The 17,873-nt window shown below is 36.6% G+C and overlaps 1 protein-coding gene across 1 annotated transcript in view; it reads right to left on the bottom strand.

Annotated features, from left to right (window-relative positions):
• Nucleotides 1-726: 726 nt before the first annotated feature.
• The window catches only part of sez6 (seizure related 6 homolog), a 105,609-nt gene continuing 88,462 nt past the window's right edge, over nucleotides 727-17,873 (bottom strand). Inside the window, exons 9-18 of the mRNA XM_004076560.4 lie at nucleotides 16,177-16,315; nucleotides 7,124-7,320; nucleotides 5,344-5,538; nucleotides 3,796-3,987; nucleotides 3,520-3,714; nucleotides 3,340-3,378; nucleotides 3,142-3,250; nucleotides 2,966-3,062; nucleotides 2,364-2,432; nucleotides 727-1,648 (exon numbers count right to left, since the gene is read on the bottom strand). Of these exons, the coding sequence (XP_004076608.1) occupies nucleotides 2,406-2,432; nucleotides 2,966-3,062; nucleotides 3,142-3,250; nucleotides 3,340-3,378; nucleotides 3,520-3,714; nucleotides 3,796-3,987; nucleotides 5,344-5,538; nucleotides 7,124-7,320; nucleotides 16,177-16,315 (1,190 nt within the window). The 3' untranslated portion in view covers nucleotides 727-1,648; nucleotides 2,364-2,405. The remainder of the gene's footprint in view (nucleotides 1,649-2,363; nucleotides 2,433-2,965; nucleotides 3,063-3,141; nucleotides 3,251-3,339; nucleotides 3,379-3,519; nucleotides 3,715-3,795; nucleotides 3,988-5,343; nucleotides 5,539-7,123; nucleotides 7,321-16,176; nucleotides 16,316-17,873) is intronic.

Below are 17,873 nucleotides of genomic sequence, written 5' to 3'. Positions count from 1 at the left end.
GATGTGGTCACTGGTGTGTGTATAGAGAATGTTTATGCTGTGTATGTGCACTTTGTGCATGTAAATAAGATAGGAACTGGGCTATTGAGGAAACGTGTGATAAGATTAAAAAGCTTAAGTATAATTTACTTGTGTACTTGGACATTTTTTTGTGAATCAGCAAAGTTAAAAAGTTTTTTTTTGTTTTTGTTTTTACATTTTAACTGATAAGTTGTTAAGGTGGGCTGCAGGGTGGTGTAGTGGTCAGCACTTTTCACATACAGCAAGAATGCCCTGGTTCAAATCCCAGTTGAGACTTTTATGAATGGAGTTCTCCCTGTGCATGTGTAGGTTTTTCCAGGTGCTCCATCTTCCTCCCACGATCCAAAAATGTCCTTAATGGTTTAATTTGTAGTTCTGAAATGCCCCTAGGAGGGAGTGTGCGGCCCTGAAACCGACCAGTGACCTTTGCCCAACAGCAGCTGATTAGCTTCAACAACCCCAAAAGGGAAACAGTTGTTTCTTAAATGGATATCTGTCAGGTTTGTATGCACATTTAATTTTTCGAAGAAGCTGGATTTTTCATGTGTTTACTGAAATCAATACTACCTTTTCCTTAATAAATCCATGACAATATTTTTTTCTTTTTATTTTATTGGAGTTGGGAGCAACAAGGTGTGCCTGACGAAGCAGTGGAATTCAACAAACCCCACCATGATCACAAAACCCAATAAATAATACATCTTGTCGGTTTTGTATGTATTTATTTTACACACTGCATGATTAAAATAGTCCTGTAACATAGTTGTGCTGATGCTTGATTCGATAACCCACATCAGTATATTAAATCCTGTCACTGCTGATCCTTGAGGAACTCAGGTCTTATTCCTGGATCTGCTAATGATGCACAACTACAATCTGGAACAAATGAAGGTATAAATTATACTTTGAAGCAGGCTTTTTAGAGTAACAGGATATTTATAATTAATTTGTCCTAAACAAAATAAGAAATATGTATACCAAAAAAATCCTATATGTATTTGGATCCACACATCAGCTGGTGGGGAAACATTTCTGGGGTACAGGACCTCAAAAAGACAAAACATGATAGAGGGAGCAGAACACTGGTACAGTAAGCCTAAATCTAAAAATGATAAAGCAATAAGTTAGAAACATGTTCACGCGTGATTTCTCCGTTTATAGTCAGTCGTGAGGCACTCATATTGGACAGGCAGTTTATTTACAAATAGCAGTCCCATACGCACGCAGAGAAAACAAATAAACATGAGCGAATTTCTCCAAAGGATGATGGGAGGTTGATCTAAAAAAAATCAAAATCAAAACAGCATTTCCTTCAATTCCCTTCCCTCAGTTTTAACATCTTCCTGGTTTTAGCCATCAAGATGTATTCAAAAACACACAATCACCAATAGTCATCAGCATATGACTTTATAAAAATATCACCACGGTGATGCACAGATTCACAGATTTGACCGTGGAAATAAAGATATATTTACACAAATACAAACGGAGGAGAAAATTAAAATTAACCAACAATAGGAGATGGAAAAAGGTGAGAAGTGCAGAGAGGATTCCAAAAGGCAAAGCTTGAGCAATTCTTGTTTTTAAGGTCTTTTAAATGGACACCTCGTAATCTTTTTCATTTCTCCTGCAAAGGTGAAACATAAGATCAGTTAAAAACCGACTAGCAATTTAAGCAGATCATACAGTTTGGCAAAAAATAAAAACTAACAAACAATGCTTTTAGATTTAACATGCAGCATGCACTCCTTGTTGTGAAATGCATTTTACGTCTCAGATGTTTCTAAACAAAGAAAAAATGGAAAAAAGGAAACACCAACACCAATGGGAATAAAATAAAAAAAAACTAAAACACACAAAAATGGAACATAAATCTATAAAACCTTTGGGAAAGTCATTGCAAGTTAAAACTAAAATGTTTTTTATTTCATATATATTATGCAATGAGCTAAATCAGCTCAGTAGAATTGGCAGTGTAAGAAGATATGCATGAACATATTCCCATTTTTAAGGAAAAAAGATGTAATGTCATTGTCCTTGTTTAGTATCATATATTTTCTTTAGGGAACATGTTGCACAAAATATTTTTTTTCTGTAAAACTATTGGTGTGTGACCATGTAAAAAACCCAGAGGGGTTTCTGTCACCACACCATCACACCATCATCTCGTTTTGGGAGATTTGATTAATCTTGATGTCCAAAAATGGTAATCAAATCAAATCCATGTAGGCAATATCTTAGTCTGCTAAAATGCAAAAACTGATAATATAGACAAAAAGGTTGTTATAACAAGCAAAAACACAAAGTTTGATGATGCTGAAAGTATCAAAGAAAAATCTCACCTTATATTTGTACTGCAGTGGCACCATTGAGAAAATACTGCTTTAATATCTACAACGGGTTTGCCAGTGCTGATGAAGCAGAAAAACAATTAATAATAACAAATTAATATACATATTCTCAACAGAATCTGCAGCAAAGTATGAGCAAACTCTTAAAATGTAAGTTCTACATGAGCTGTTGAAATGATTATTTCTATAAATAAGGTTTACTGGTAATACTGCAAAACCTTCCTTAGTGAAACAAAAATGTGTATTGAAATGTGTACTGTAATGACAAACAGATAGAATACAGCATGTTAACATGAGAAGGGTAACAATGGAAGTCAAACATGATGCTAACGACCTCTGACATCATGATAGGGCAAAGCAAAATGTCATTTCAATCAGAACATGATGTGCTCCGTTATCATCAGTTCAGCCCCGCAGCACTATCTGATGATAAACAAGGTGGGGAGAGAAGGATGAGCTGGTGAAGTGGAGTGTGCCCTCTGCTGGTGAATCATGAGAAGACGACAGGATGACAGCCAGGTGGGAGATGATCAGGACAGCACGCTGGTGTTCTGCGAGTCCACGTCCTGCATGCTCATGACATCAGTACTTACTCCGCTCTCATATATAGGGTTGTCAAAAGCTGACTCCTCTGTCATGTTGTCATATGGTGGGGTGGATGTTTGCATTCTCAAAGACTTTCCTTGGAGCCTGAAATACAAACACACAGATCATCTCTTAAATCCTCTTTTGACTCCAACCACATTTACATTTAAAAGTTTTTACTTACTTTGCAAAGTAGATATAAATTCCAATAACAATCACCAGGATGATTGCAGTTGGAATTAAAACCGCATGGGTGATATTGGTTCCCTCCGTAGCGTAATCCATATTAACAGCTAAGAGAAAGGAAAACAAGATTATTTCTGTAAAAGTCCTGAGAAAAATCCATTTAATAGACTTTGGGATGTTTTGAAACAGGACTCACTATCAAGTCTGCGCTCATTCATGTATTGTGCTGAAGATGCTGAAAAGACAGAGCAGCTATTTATTTAAAAAAAAAATCTGTTTATCACAAAGCATGGGGCTTTTTTTGTAAAACATGTTTTTAGGCTGTCATATTTTTACGATTTTTTTCTTTTTAAGGTTGGAAAGCTTGTCATCTCACCTTTGCAGGAGGGAGGTGTGTTATTCCACTGTGAGGGGTGTCCAGGGACGCAGTAGATGATGCCCCCTCCCTGCAGCTCAAAGCCAGCAGGGCAGGAGTAGGTCAGAGTCTCTCCTGCTTGGTAAAAGGCCTTTTCAGGGTTTTGCACACTTGTAGACGCAGCTCCAGGATTCCTGCAGGGCTCGTACTTCTCCGCTAATAAAGACAAACAAATGTCAAATGGTTTTTCCTTTTAAAAGCGCTATTTTTCTAAGACAGAAAATTATGAGCACTTACGGACACACTTGGGCAGCTTGTCACTCCATTTGGGGACGGCTGAATCTCTGTTGTAGCATGTGAGAAGACTGGAGCCAGATAGGACGTAGCCTTTGTTGCAGATGAACTGTAGGGTTGAGCCAACAGCAAAGCGGCTTCCCATGATCACTTTACGACTGTGCTCCACATTTCCAGGATCCTTACATGTCAAAACTGGTGTGACAAATAAAATAGATGAGTTATTGCCCTAAAATAGACTGTCACAAAAAAACAATTCTTACTTCTAACATTCCGGCATAAAAAATGCACAGCGACATGTTTTCTTTAAAAAAACACAGCAGGAATTCAAAAAAAATTAGAAGGTTTCCCCAGATAATTACAAAAATTATAAGGTTTTCCCAGATTAATACAAACCAAGTTTCCTTTTAATTCCTAAATATTTTCATAAGAATTTAAGAAAATATCTTAATATAGTTCTCCTAATCAATGTTAAATAAGTCTGACTTCATTAAACCTAAGTAAAATGACCCAATTTAAATTAACATTCATAAAAAAAAACATGTTGGATTACTAAGAGAGGTATTTATGGGAGGATTTTTAGATCAGGTTTTAGATCAGGTTGGAATCATTTAAAAGACCCATTTATTGAGTGGCCAGTGAAAAGTCTGTGCGTAAGAAGCCATCCTGGAATAGAAAGTCTGTAGACTCACATAATTAACTTTAAGCAGTCAAAAAGAGGACATTTATGCTTGAATCCAATACTTCTATTTATATAATTGAAAAAAAAAGAAAGCTTTTTTTTTTACGTAAATGAGCAAAGCCTTGAATTCTTGATTTTTTCTATTATTTTGAAGAAGCTGCACTATTTTTTTCTCTCTTAAATAGGTTGGTAAAAAGGAGAAAGTAGAAAAAACTTTTAGTCTGAGCATTTTTAAAATGATGTAAACTAAACAAAATAAAGACAAAAATAAAACATGTATATTTCCTTAAAATTTTATAGGTCCATTTCCCCACAAACTTGCATATTCTAAAAAAATTTTTTATTAGAAACTCATAAAGAATGCTAGAGAATTATTTAATGGTTTAATCCTAGTGCATTTTTAACACGTGTTTTAATTGCAAACCACCTGTTGAGTTTCATGAATGTAGAGTAATTTAGGGAAGATTTGATGATAAAAAATGACACTCGTAAAAAAAATTACACTGTAATGTACTGTTTAATTCTGCACCTCATGTTTTTATTTAGAACCCCAGCTGGTAGTGGTTTGTTGAGTTATTGACTTCCAATTTCCCACCTGAGTACAAGATTTGACTGTAATATGCGAAAAACACTGAGTCAACCCTTTTTACTTTAACATTTTTATCCTGGTTTATGTTATTCAGTTCCTAAATTCTATTATGATAGGATTAGAAGGGATGAAAACTGACTAGAAACCCTTTAAATTCTTTATGCAGACTATTAATACTGTGGTGGCTGAAAAATTAAGCCAATTCACATGAAACCAAAAGCTTTTCGGTCATGCCTTCCCTCTTGCTCTGTGCATGAACTAAATGTTTTGTCCTTCCCACCTTCTTCACATCTTGGCACATCCCCACTCCAGGTGAGATCCCACTGGCACATGAGGATCTCAGAGCCTGTCAATGTGAAGCCAGGGTAACACTGGTAGGTGACAACAGTGCCGTGGATTAGGTCTGGGTGGGATGTACTCTTCCAGCCATTGGGGATCTCTGGCAGTTCTGGACATGTGTCATTCCTTGGCACCTCTGTTGGGGACATAAAAGTTGCATTGGTACGAAACAGCAGATAAGAAAAAAAATTGGATTTTGAAATGACAGAACTATGATTGTAGTGATAAAATTCAGTGGCTCTGCAAATATTTTTCCTATTGCGAATGTACATTTTTATAGATTGAGGACTCTCAAGGAGATATTAATATGTAACAACTCTGCAGGGGATGAGCACAACTGCAGAATTGAGTGTTCTTTGTTCTGTAAACAGTCACGGCTGGAGAGGAAAATGTAAATAGAGGCTTGTGATGTGTGCTGGGAGGAACCCAGCGTGTGCTCTGGCACCAGTCAGCCTGTGAATCTGCATCTGCAGCATATATGGCCGAAAGCAAAAAACAATGGACAAAAGTCGCTGAAGCTGATCTGTAACCCATTAATGTGTTTGGTGTTTGTAAGCAAATCTTGTGCACAGAGGATAAGTTAGACAGATGACAGAAGCAGGATGGATAGACTCCATTCTCAAGTTGATTATGGCTTTCTTTTTTTTTACTTGACTATTACTTGTAAGGGGAAACTGTACATTGATGTCCCACTCCAATCATTTATTGATCTATTATCAAAAGCGATCCCAGTGGTCTTTTCATTATAATTAGGACATTTTATGCCCAAAAAAAAGTCATTTTATAGGACGTAGTTTCTGCAGAGTAGCAGATGTTCATTAGAAATTCGCTTCTGACTTGTGGGTGGAACTGTTGGCATGGAGTAAGCCTGCCCCCACTTCCCATCATCCATCTGTTTACATGCATCTGTTTACACGCTTACAAGCTTACACACCCCCAACCCAACTTTAGCGGTGAAACAGAAATGCCAACCAATATCGGCGCTATCCAGCTGTACAGCTTTGAGCCAGATGTCAACTCGGCCGAGGAAAACAAAGACGTACATTAATCTATTTGTCTACAAGTGGATGCATCAGAATGGAGTGGAGCAGGGAGTTTGTGGATGCCGTTGTAGGTTCTACACCACACTTACAAGCTTTTTCTACCACCAAGATCTGTACCCGTAGTAGCCCCACCTGGGCTCGCACCCTAGGATACTCTTGCTGGTAACAGCCAGGTGTGGGCCCGAGACTCCTGCACCATCCATTTTCTAGGGTAGTTGATTTGGCAGGTGAACTGTTATACATTCCTTAGCGGATTCCGACTTCCATGGCCACCGTTCTGTGGTCTGTATCAACCAACACCATTTCTGGGGTCTGATGAGTGGTTCATCCCACACCGCAAGTTCTGCTTACCAAAAGTGGCCCACTGGATGGCTCGAATTCCACACCCGGCTACAAGCCAGCGAGAAAGGATTTTTACCCATATCGTTTTGGACCCAAGGCCTAATTTTCCTATAAGCTTTTTTCTTTTCCTATAAGCTGCTCCTGTTTCACTATGATTTGAATAAAGAAATACTCAAAAGTTCAATTTTAAGCGTAATTTTCTTTATACATGTCCTCCCTGGTGAGAAAAAAGTTACAAGAACATGCAAAAAACACCAAAAACACTCGTTTCATTGGAGTGAACTTGTATTTAAGCTAGAATTATGATGATATAAAAGTAACTTGCTAAAGTCTTACCAAAGAAGTGAACAACAAAGCCATTGTTGTAGCCGTAGATGTTGGTGGCCGGGTCTGACTGAAACTGAATAGTGACATCCGCCATGGAAGTGTATATCTTAAAGTGTGGCCGCGTGCCACTGTACTGGCCCAGGATGTTGGCTGTCAGATCATCGCCATCAAAGAAGGTCAGCTGGTCGTTCTTACCCAAATTGAGTCTGTGATGAAATGAAATATATGAAACGTCAGAAATTTCTTGGTTCTATCTGATGTTTTTCCATCTGTCTTTTACCTGTGTTGGTAACTGCAGTGTGGTCAGTTGACGAATGCTAAAGCTGAAGATGTAGTTATTCTCAATCTCTTTCTATGGGATTGATGTGAAATAATTTATGTGCCTCCTAACCCTGACCGTGCTCATGAATATGTATTAGCATGTGCGTGTGATCCAAAATGTTTATATTTTTTATCCACATGCCACAATGCAACAAATTAAATATAAAATCCCTAAAAGCCTAATTAAGTAATCTAAACATATAAATGTTAGTCAATAGACTCTGATGTTTGCATGTAAGGTACTAATGCCTCACAGTGATACAATCTCTGCTGTCACAGAGTAACCTGAGAATACATTAACCTTTAACTTATATGTCCTTGCTCTCTTTATAGAGTATCAGTAAAACTTGACATTTAATTACACACACGGGACAGCGATTTGGGAGAAAATAATAGGGACTGTACTGATAAAAGGAGAAAGCATGTGCTCTTTTCATGACTGAGGGTGAATGTTAAAATAGCTGAGCTGATTGACTGTAGGACTGCACTGGATCTTTGTTAGCATCCATCAAATAAGAAACACACCACCATTCTTCTCGTGTGTTGGAAAGAGAGTGAAAAAGAGTGGTAAAGCTATGTAACACCTTCTTTTTTTTGTCCACGTGTAGAAATGCAAATTTAAATTTACAATGCATGAAGAAAATTCCATCTTCTCTCTATAGGTGTGATCACAATCTGTCGGCAAACAGCCTGCCATTTTTCCCCCATTGGTGTGCTAGATGTAACTGTGCAAACATAAAAATGAACTTCTTGGAAAGATCCTTTTTTGATAAGATAAGATATTCTTCTAAAAAAAGCTAAGGGCACAATTTAAAATATAAAAAAGGAAAGGTCTGGAAATTGAAAAAAATTCCATATGAATGCATCTGCTTATGGACGAATAAAACTGAACATGAAAGCAAATAATATGGCTGGACCACTAATGGTTATTCAGTAGAGGTCATCAATCTGTCTCGAGAATTATCTGCCAATGAAGAATTCTGCATATTGACATCAGCACATAATACTGCTTTATTAACAACAGAGGTAAAACTCAATATGACATGAGGTCATCTAAAATCACGATGAGTGTTGCACAACCCTTACAATTAGTTTTCTCTATTGCTGACAATAAGTTCTGTTACAATGTTCATGTTTTTTTAGAAACAATTAGGTAGACCGGCGTACAGCTGATCATTTTTTTTGTCTCATTCACTGCAATGACAAAAAATCTCAAGTACTTTTTATGTATTTTCTATTTTAAATATCTTTTTATACTTGATAAGACAAACCTAACTTCCTAACAACTTTTCAGAATGATGCTTTCATTAAGACAATAAATATATAATATATTGAAAATATTGTTTAGTCTTCAGATTTTGAAACCATAATCAATACCTTTGAAGAAACATGTTGTTTGTTAACATCACATAATATTTTAAAGCTGATGGTTTGAGGAGGGTGAGTGGTGTCCTTTCAAACAGATTTGCTTGATTTAGTGAAAACTGAAAAGTTTTATCTAAAATACTTGACAAATTTACAATTACACTTCAAGACAACTCTATTTTAAATGCATAATTCTAGTATTTATAATGATTATGGTCTATAAATAAGGACAGGTGGATGGTCTAGAGCCTAAAAAGATGTATTTGGGGAAAAAGCAAATAAACAAATCCACTTTAAAGAACATTTTTGAGCAATGCATGCCTATTTTAAAACATAACATTTTCAATACCAAATATATGGCTAATTCAAGATTTAATTTTGTCTTTAAAGGGCAGCATATCATATCTAAATTAAAGAAATCTTACCAAGAAGATTTTTTCTTGTTCAACTGGTAGATTTTTCAATTATAACAAGAAAACAATCCTTGTGTATTTTAGTTTTTTTTACTTGTTTAAGAAGATAAAGTTTCTATTAAGTGAACCAAAAAATATGTTTTTGCTCTCAAGAACAAACTTAAATTAAGGTAAGTTTGAAGCAGAAGTGGTTTGATAGATATTTATATCAGCAGGCTTCAAGGGGGTTAATCAATAAAAACAATTTACAGTGAAAAAGGTGAAAAAATGGGTTTTGGAAGAATAGGTGTTTTATTGAGGAAAATGTTGTTAATCGTTAAGGTTGAAAAAACTATTGGTTTCCCAGCAAAAACTGTGAAACAGCGACAGTTGAAAATGTCAAGTCATTATAGCAAACAATAATTTGAATTTTGCGTTTAGCAGAGATACAACAAAGAAACTGGAATGAGTGCGCAGCTTCATCTTAAAGGTTTGTTTGAAAAAATATTAAGGCTTTTGATGAAGAACAGAACAAACAAAATAAAAGCCAGTTGTATTTCAAAGTAACAAAAGTCAAGCGCATTATTGAGCAAAGAGAAAATCCTCTTAAGCATTACACACTTTAACAGCTTTATTCAGTAAAAAAAAAAAACATGTATTTTCTTAAATACGTTTAAAGGATGATGTTTTTTTAATTTTGTTTAGCAAAGTTCAGCTTTTTTTGTTGCAGTTTATAAAATGAGACCAAAAAAAATAACCTGGAAAAAGCTCAGTGCATGTGAGCTGGCAGTCCATGCTGCATGATAGTTTGGGTCAGCTTTCCAGTGATTGCCTGTATATCCACCCTTATAAGACATGCAGCATGTGTGCAGCGTTTTCAGCCTTTTCAGATCCATACTTGTGTGGGGGTTTAGTGTTGACAAATTGCTGCACCACATGTAGCATGCCAACTCTGGCAAATTCATTTGTGCCAAAAAAAACCTCTGAAAGAAGACCAGACAAAGAGGAATTAGGCCAGCTGACCACTCAAGCCATTTTATCACTCCATCAGTGACAAACACATTTGTTCTGAGACACTTTCAAACATATTGCTGTGACAAACATAATTTAAAATGAACAGCCTTGTTGTAAAAACAGAAAGATTCATGGTTTTAGGGTAAAAAAAGATGTATATGGATTTAGACTGACCATCAAAGGATGTAAATCTTTCACAAGAAATTATGGGAAAAATACTGTATTCTCTGGGACAAATTTGGAAAACATTTACTGCAGGGTTTTAGGACCCACACAGGGCTAAATTGTTCCTTTTACAATCTCCAAGAAACAGCAGTTGTGAGCTGAAGTAACAAAAAATGGCTGTACCTCTTTTAAACCACAGTAAAGAGGAAAATATTCAGCCAGCAAACAATTACCAGCTTTAGTGAATGAGAAGCTGCAATGACTTCTTCGATCTTTTTTTTTTTTTTTGCTCAATTTTGTTTCCTCTGAGCATAGAAGTCTCCATGAAATGCAGGTGTAGAACTGCAAAACTGGCCAGGAGGATCTCATTATGTCACAAGAAAACCTCTACATTTATCGGTGAGATCCACAAAGGAACAGCACAGCCAGCTGCTTTCTTCACTTTCCAATATCGAAACATTCCAAGACCTTTCCGCTGCACCGCATTTAACACTTTCCAGGAGGTCAACTAAATTAAAAATAAGCATTTGTGTCTGTCAGCTGTCAATTATAAATGTGATTACTCCCTGTCACTTCATTTTGTCAATCACAACACAAAAATGCAGACAGTTTTTTCCCATTTTTAGCACAGCTGACAAAGATTTCTATGGGCAAAATTTTTCTAACATAGTCAATCAATCTGCTGTCAGCTTGAGCTGTTCCTTATAACACAGACTGAGACACACTGACTTTAGGTACACTTTTACACCTCCGTAGATGGTAGGTTACATCAGACTGCACAGCTTCCTCCTCTGTAGGAATCCTTCAATCACAGCACCCAAATGTCAATCAATCTGGTTTCTCTGGCTGCACATAAACGTTTAAAAAAGAAGAACTTGAACACTCTGAGCTGTAACAACTGCAACTTCAACTAAATTTCCATTTTAGACTGTAATTAATGTTAATCAGAATACTAACATGGTTTCATGAGGAAAAAACATCAGTAATTCTTAATAAAAATCCAGATTCATTGCAAAAGACATGAAAAGGATGCAAAATGCATAAAACAAAACAATAAACTGTCAAATACCAAAAAAACAAAACAATGTTTAATTCAAACGCTTCTGGGTCTCTTCAAACAAGAACTTTAGGAAAATGTTTGATTACTTTGCCTCTACTGCAAACAAATAAGGGATTTAATGAGTTATTTTATTTTAACAGCTTGAAGGCACTTGTCTTCTTCTGTCACTGTTTTTTTTAAAGACACAAGAGTTAATTGTCCATAACTAAAGCACAACATTCTGATAGTGTCTTGCTTATATGGATACCTTTTTAACTCTTAATGGCTGAAATTATTTCCAGCTATAAAAAAATGAAAAGTAAAAACACTCCGTTCCGTTCCGTTTCCGTTCAATCAATAGATGTTAAATTAAGGTAACTTTGGAGTCATAGTGGTTTGATCCGTATTTGCATCAATAGACATCAAAGGGTTTAATCTTTCTGTAAGAGGAAAACATGCTTCACTTTAGGATGCAATGTTACATGTTTCCACCAGAGGACTCTATACACCCAACCTAAAAAGTGTTCAGTCCTGACTGCAAAAGCATGCTGTGTAGAAACTGCACTGCTTTATTTTAATTATGGCATAAAACAAATACCACAAATGCTGAATATAAATCCATATGGGAGGCTCCACCTGAGCATGCTCCACAGGTGGCGATATCAGCTGTAAACTCTTGTTTCTGGCTCTTGCTCTAGTCATGCTCCATGCTAATTACTAAAGAGCCAGCCCTCCTGTTTGGCCTAAATTAATTAATCAGTCCTAATTATGCACACTGCTCCTCTGTAATTGCCAACACAGGCACAGTGATGAATGATAACACAGAAAACATTCTCATTAATGTGAGGAAGTGTGTGCCCACCCCTATAACGAGACAGCTCTTATCCACAAGAGCCTTTAGCGCAGAAACACACTTTGACACAAATTACATGTTGACCAAACCTCAAGGAATGCTATTTTCAAGTTAAACGGACCGGACACAGAGGTAATAGTAGGCTTCGCATGGATCACCAGGCTGTTCCAGCTGCCGTGACAGCCATGCCCGACCAACTTGGAGATCAACTAAAGACGGACACAGTAATATTAATTTACTGCGAGCAGCCTCATGTGGCCCGGATTAAAACAAACTTAAGGCTGGCAGAATTTAAAAAGAGCTCTCCGACTTAAAATGGGCTACCTCTAATCAAACTTGTTTACTTCTGCATGGAAAATCCCCTCTGATCTTTTCTACCTTAGGTATGCTGGTTCAGCATCAGACAGTAATCACTGAGTCTTAATCTTCATGTAAAGAGAAGCATGATGGGTCACATAAAGCTCTCTGGGGTATTTAACTGTGTGGGTTTTGTTTTTTAGTTCGTATCTGCCGATGCTATTATTCCTTTTGGTCTTTTTTGGCGACGAATCATGGCTCAGTGCCTGTAACCCTGAGATATAACGTCTAGGGAAAAAAGATGGTTTATAGGAGGTGCACGGTGGTGTGGTAGTAAGCACTGAAAACACTCAGCAAGAAGGCGCTGGTTCAAATCCCACCTGGGTTGAGCTGTGTGGAGTTTGCATGTTCTCTCCATAAATTTGGGAGCTTGCTCCAGGGAATCCAGCCTCCTCCCACGGTCCAAAATATGTTTCTTAATGTTTATTGTCATTTCTGAATTGTGCCTTAGGAGTGTGTGTGGTCCTGCAATGAACTCTTAACCTATCCAGAGTATATTCTGCCTCTGCCTTACAATATCTAGGATAGAATAGGATCCAGCAACCCCTGTGACCCCGCAAAGGACAAAGCAGGAATGGGAAAAAGGATAAATGTGCTTTCAATTGTATAAAAAAACTGAATATGTTCCGAAACTACCCACACTTTAGTTGTCTCAACTCACTTCTTAGTGCACTATGGGCATTCACATTTTTCTGGGTGTTCAAATGTACAATTCCAAAATCCAGCGCCTTGGAAATTTTCTTGAAGTCTCTAAAAAAACTAGTACCGGTATGCCCTGATGCTCACTAGATTGGTGAATATAGACCACAGTGCATTGTGTTTGAACAATTTTACGTTTGAAAAAAAAAACCAAAAAAACGTAATTACATTTATGTTTTTATAAATAATCCAAGTTTCATGGATTTATAAATAATCTTCATGAGATTTTCATATGCATTATGTTATTACTTCATTAAATGTATAAAGTCACAGATTCCTCCAATGTTTCATGAAGCTAGATATGCGTCAATGTGTTACGTTAGTAAAGCGTGAGAATATTCAGTCTAAAAGTGTTATCTAATGATTTGTCTTTCAAGTTGAAATGTTTTTGATTTGATTTGATTTGAAATGGTTTATTTCAAGCAATCAAATAGAAGTTATACACAAGCAATATAAACATCAGTTATACATTCATACAGTAACTAATCAAACTTAGGATAATTAGACATAATTAATAAATATTGCTTGAAAGGGAGTGGAAGGAAGCGAACTTATATAATTCCACCCCGTTATACTATAACCATTTTATTACATGATTTATCAATATCCGGTTCCTAGGTTTTATCAGACAGAATTAAGAATCATAAGGTATCAATAAGGCACATGCCAAAACTTTTTGAGTTCTTCATATTCCTGGGGTTTCTTCGGGGGCATGGTCAGCTCTCTTTTTTGGAGAAAAATCAACTTTTTAAGTAATTTGAAGATAGTTGTAATCGCAGAGAGGCACGCCACGCGTCCTGCTGCTGTAACCCGGAACCGTACCCGAAATGTCTGTTCTTATTCCTGTTTTTCGTTTAATAAATTTCCCCCAAAAGTGTATTACACATAATTTTTTCATCCTTGTTATGCATCTTTTGGCTGCGGCGATTTATACTATAATCACTTATTATTATACTATAATCTCTGTAAAAAAAATGCCTAAAAAAACACATAACCCCTGCCTCTTCAGGTCTAATCCACAAGTATTTGGTCCATGTAAAAATGTATTATTCATGGTGATGAACTTTGGAATGAACTTTTAATTTATTATCATTTCACTATATTCTGTATTTTTTATACTTCTGAGTTATTCTAGTCTTTGTGCAAATGTATTAGGTGGGGGCTTTAAGAAAGCCCTATAAGTTTTTGCCTCTCCCTGCACTGTATGCAGTTTTATTTTGTCTAAGGTTTTTTTCTCTTTTCTTTCAACTGTGAAAAGTAATCAAATTAAATCAAAATACTGCGGAGAGACCTAAAATACAGTTAACAATTAGAGAGGAAGTTTAGGATCCACTGTGTTTCCATGTTTTTTTTAATCAAAAAACAACAACATCTTTTTTTTTTGTAGTTCTTAAACTAGTCCATAAATAAATAAATAGCAAAACTAAACAGACTTCTCTGATTTATTCTCAATGTCCAAATGATGGTTGCTCAAAATCTCCCCTCAGAGTGATGGAGGGTGTCAGTCTTGAGCTCAGTTATGACTAATACTGTGTTACTTTCCAATTAAAAGCATCTTTTCCTGACAGCAAACCCACATTGTATCAGTCACAATCTGATGATTCGGTCTTGAATAGCAGCTCACTGCAGTCTTTTCCCCAAAGTGGCTTGTTTACTTCAGTGCTGAAATGCAGAGGTTGCACTCAATGCATTGTTGGCACTAAATCAGAGCTGCATGTTGGGCTTCATGAACTCTGATGCGCTCATATATTATGGTGGGTATTGAAGTGTATTTGACACGTGAATCTTTGGACTAATGAAGTGATTCAAATCAGCTGTGATTCATCACGTCTGCCTCCACATGCTTGGGTCCACAAGAGACGCATGGTAATGATGGCGATAATGATTTGATTTGTTTTGTAGGTGGTTTATTACTATGGAGGATTGGAATCTGTCTGCAGTGCATCTAGACCTGGTGTCATAATTAGATTTTAATTCCATCAGACTGTCCAGAAAGAATTACGGACACGGTAAATATCGAACTTGCATGCACAAATGACCGCCCTGACACTTTCAACAGTCACGGTTTGAGACATTTCAGTGACTGTTTGTTAAAACCTCAGGCGGTTTTCCCACTGGATTAATTTTAACCTCTTGTTGCCCTCTTCCCTGCAAGTGCCTCAGGCAACAACACAAATCACTTATGCTGTATTGTTTTTTGTGCTCACTTTGGTATGGATGTGCATGGTAATATTGCAGGAATCACTCAGCCGAGGTAAACAGATAAATCTATATAAGATAACAAGACAGTGATGGAGATCCACATGTACGCATTTGAGTCATTTTGGTTTCAGAGGAATGCTCCATTTACCATAAAGAAGTAAAGGTGGCGCGATCGTTTTCTCTTAATTTGAGGGCAATAATTGATGGAGATACTGGAAGGAGAAAGCAGGAGGGAAATTTATTCAGTGATGAGTGAAGGTAAAACAGTGTCTGCATGTGACTAATTTGACATCTATGCATGTGTGCTGAGTTACAGTTGGATAAGTGGCTCAGAGTAGTTCACTGCCAGAGCATATTCATTTCAAAGCCAACTCTGAGGCAGACATGGGAAGTGAGAGCAGGGAGGCTTACTGGCTAATCTGGTCAGAGAGCGATCTGAAAGCAGCAGGGAATTCTTAATGTAACAGATGGAAAAGAAAAACAAAATTAAAAGAACCCTTTCCCACATGCAGATAAACTTGGTACTATCACATCAGACAAAGAAAAAAAAAAGCATGTGTGTTTATGTCTATGTTCGATAGCAGTAGGTCAATCTGACCTACTCCCCGAATTCCCTCTGTGATTTCTCCTTTTACGCATGACTGTGGTCTCTTACACTTGGATGTCAAGCATGATCCTTTTGTCCTCTTCCACATGGACACCCCAGATGCAGTCCTGCCCCTTGTCATAGGCCTCGGGCCAATTAGGAGACAACACCACACCAGCCGAGTCTGTGATTTCCCCGCTGCACACAGCTGTAACACACACACATACACTGCAGGTTAACCCTGGCAAACAAACAGTAATCCATTTAAAGACACAACAAACGAAGAGGCAGCAAGAGTAAAAACTGATCAAACACTGCTTTGGAGGTTAAAAAATTGAAATGTTATGTTAAATGTTAAAATGTTATGCCTTACTAACAACAGAAATTGTAATTTTCTTCTTTAAAACACTAAAGGCTTTTCAGTTTTATAATGAAGAAACAACACATTTTGATTCCTAGCTTGTTGTCCACTGATAAATTGTCTAAGGGCCTTTGCAAAATTTTTTGTTGCACATTTGTCATCGCTTTCAGACATACGGCAAACTCCTCTACAGCTGAATATTGGTTGCCATCCCTCACTGGCTGTCCAATAGTAACGCTGAAAGACAATTTATGATTCTGAAGCTAGAAATACTCAAGAGGAATTCTGTAAGTAAGTCAGAAGTCACACATTTTTTTCTGAGGATCTTTTAAAAAAAATGAACATACAATACCTAATTAATTGATTTACCGGTAATGACTTAATTGATTAATCAATTTATAATAAAGATGTTCAAGATACCGTATACAAGATTTTCATTAAATCAACTTAAACATTTATAAAATTGTTTCAAAATGAAATAAATCGATTACATTGATTTTGAAAAAAACATTTAGATTGAGGCATGGTAGATTTATTTTACTACAACGTAAAAATGACCAAGTGCATCACAGCGGACAACACGTGATTTAAGCAAAAAATGATCAGTCTATTATTCCAGTCCAATATGTGGAAACACTTTGAATTTAGCAAAGACATGCGACCATACAGTGAGGTAGAATGTTCTAATAATGTTCCCTTTGGGTTATTTTGATGTGGAAAAACAACAGTGGACTGAACTTTATGAAACTAAAATGTGAATGGTTTTAACTTAAATTCTTGTTTACTTGTTTGTTTGTTCACATAATTAATTTACACTAGATTTTCTTGCAAGAAAAACAAGGAATCTGGAAAACTTCACCTGCACTGTTCAGTACCAGGTATTTATCTCTGAGTCACACTGGTTAAAGTTTTTGGATAAGGATGTCCAGAATCAATTTTAGGTCAGTGAATCAGATTATTCAAAATGAAAAATTATCGACTATGAATCGTATTGGAAACCATAAAGTATTATGTGAAAGGATTCATTGTTAAAAAGAATCATTACAGCCCTAATTTGACCCTCAAACAGCAATAGGGCCGACAACTAGTAAGCTTTGGCAGATTTGAAGGATTCAAATAAAAATATGACAAGGAAGGGTTTAACTACAGTTCAAAGCTTCTTCAGTCTCCCATTTTACCAAAGGTAATGCATCATGAGACTGTCAAGCATCACAGAATTTTTTGCACATCCAAGAAGTAGGCATTGCATCACATGGGTGTAAAAGTGATGCAGCTAGCTCCTGACCAAGCTCAGCCTGTGACAAGTTGGAAGTGAGAACTGGCCAGATAGAGTGATGCCGTCGGCATTAAAAATAAAGAGTAAAGTCAGCATGCTGTGTTTGTATGTATGTACACGTGGGGAGAG

Source organism: Oryzias latipes, chromosome 14 (assembly GCF_002234675.1).
Source record: "Oryzias latipes chromosome 14, ASM223467v1".
Taxonomy (NCBI): Eukaryota; Metazoa; Chordata; class Actinopteri; order Beloniformes; family Adrianichthyidae; genus Oryzias; species Oryzias latipes.
This window is presented reverse-complemented; position numbering and strand designations above follow the sequence as displayed.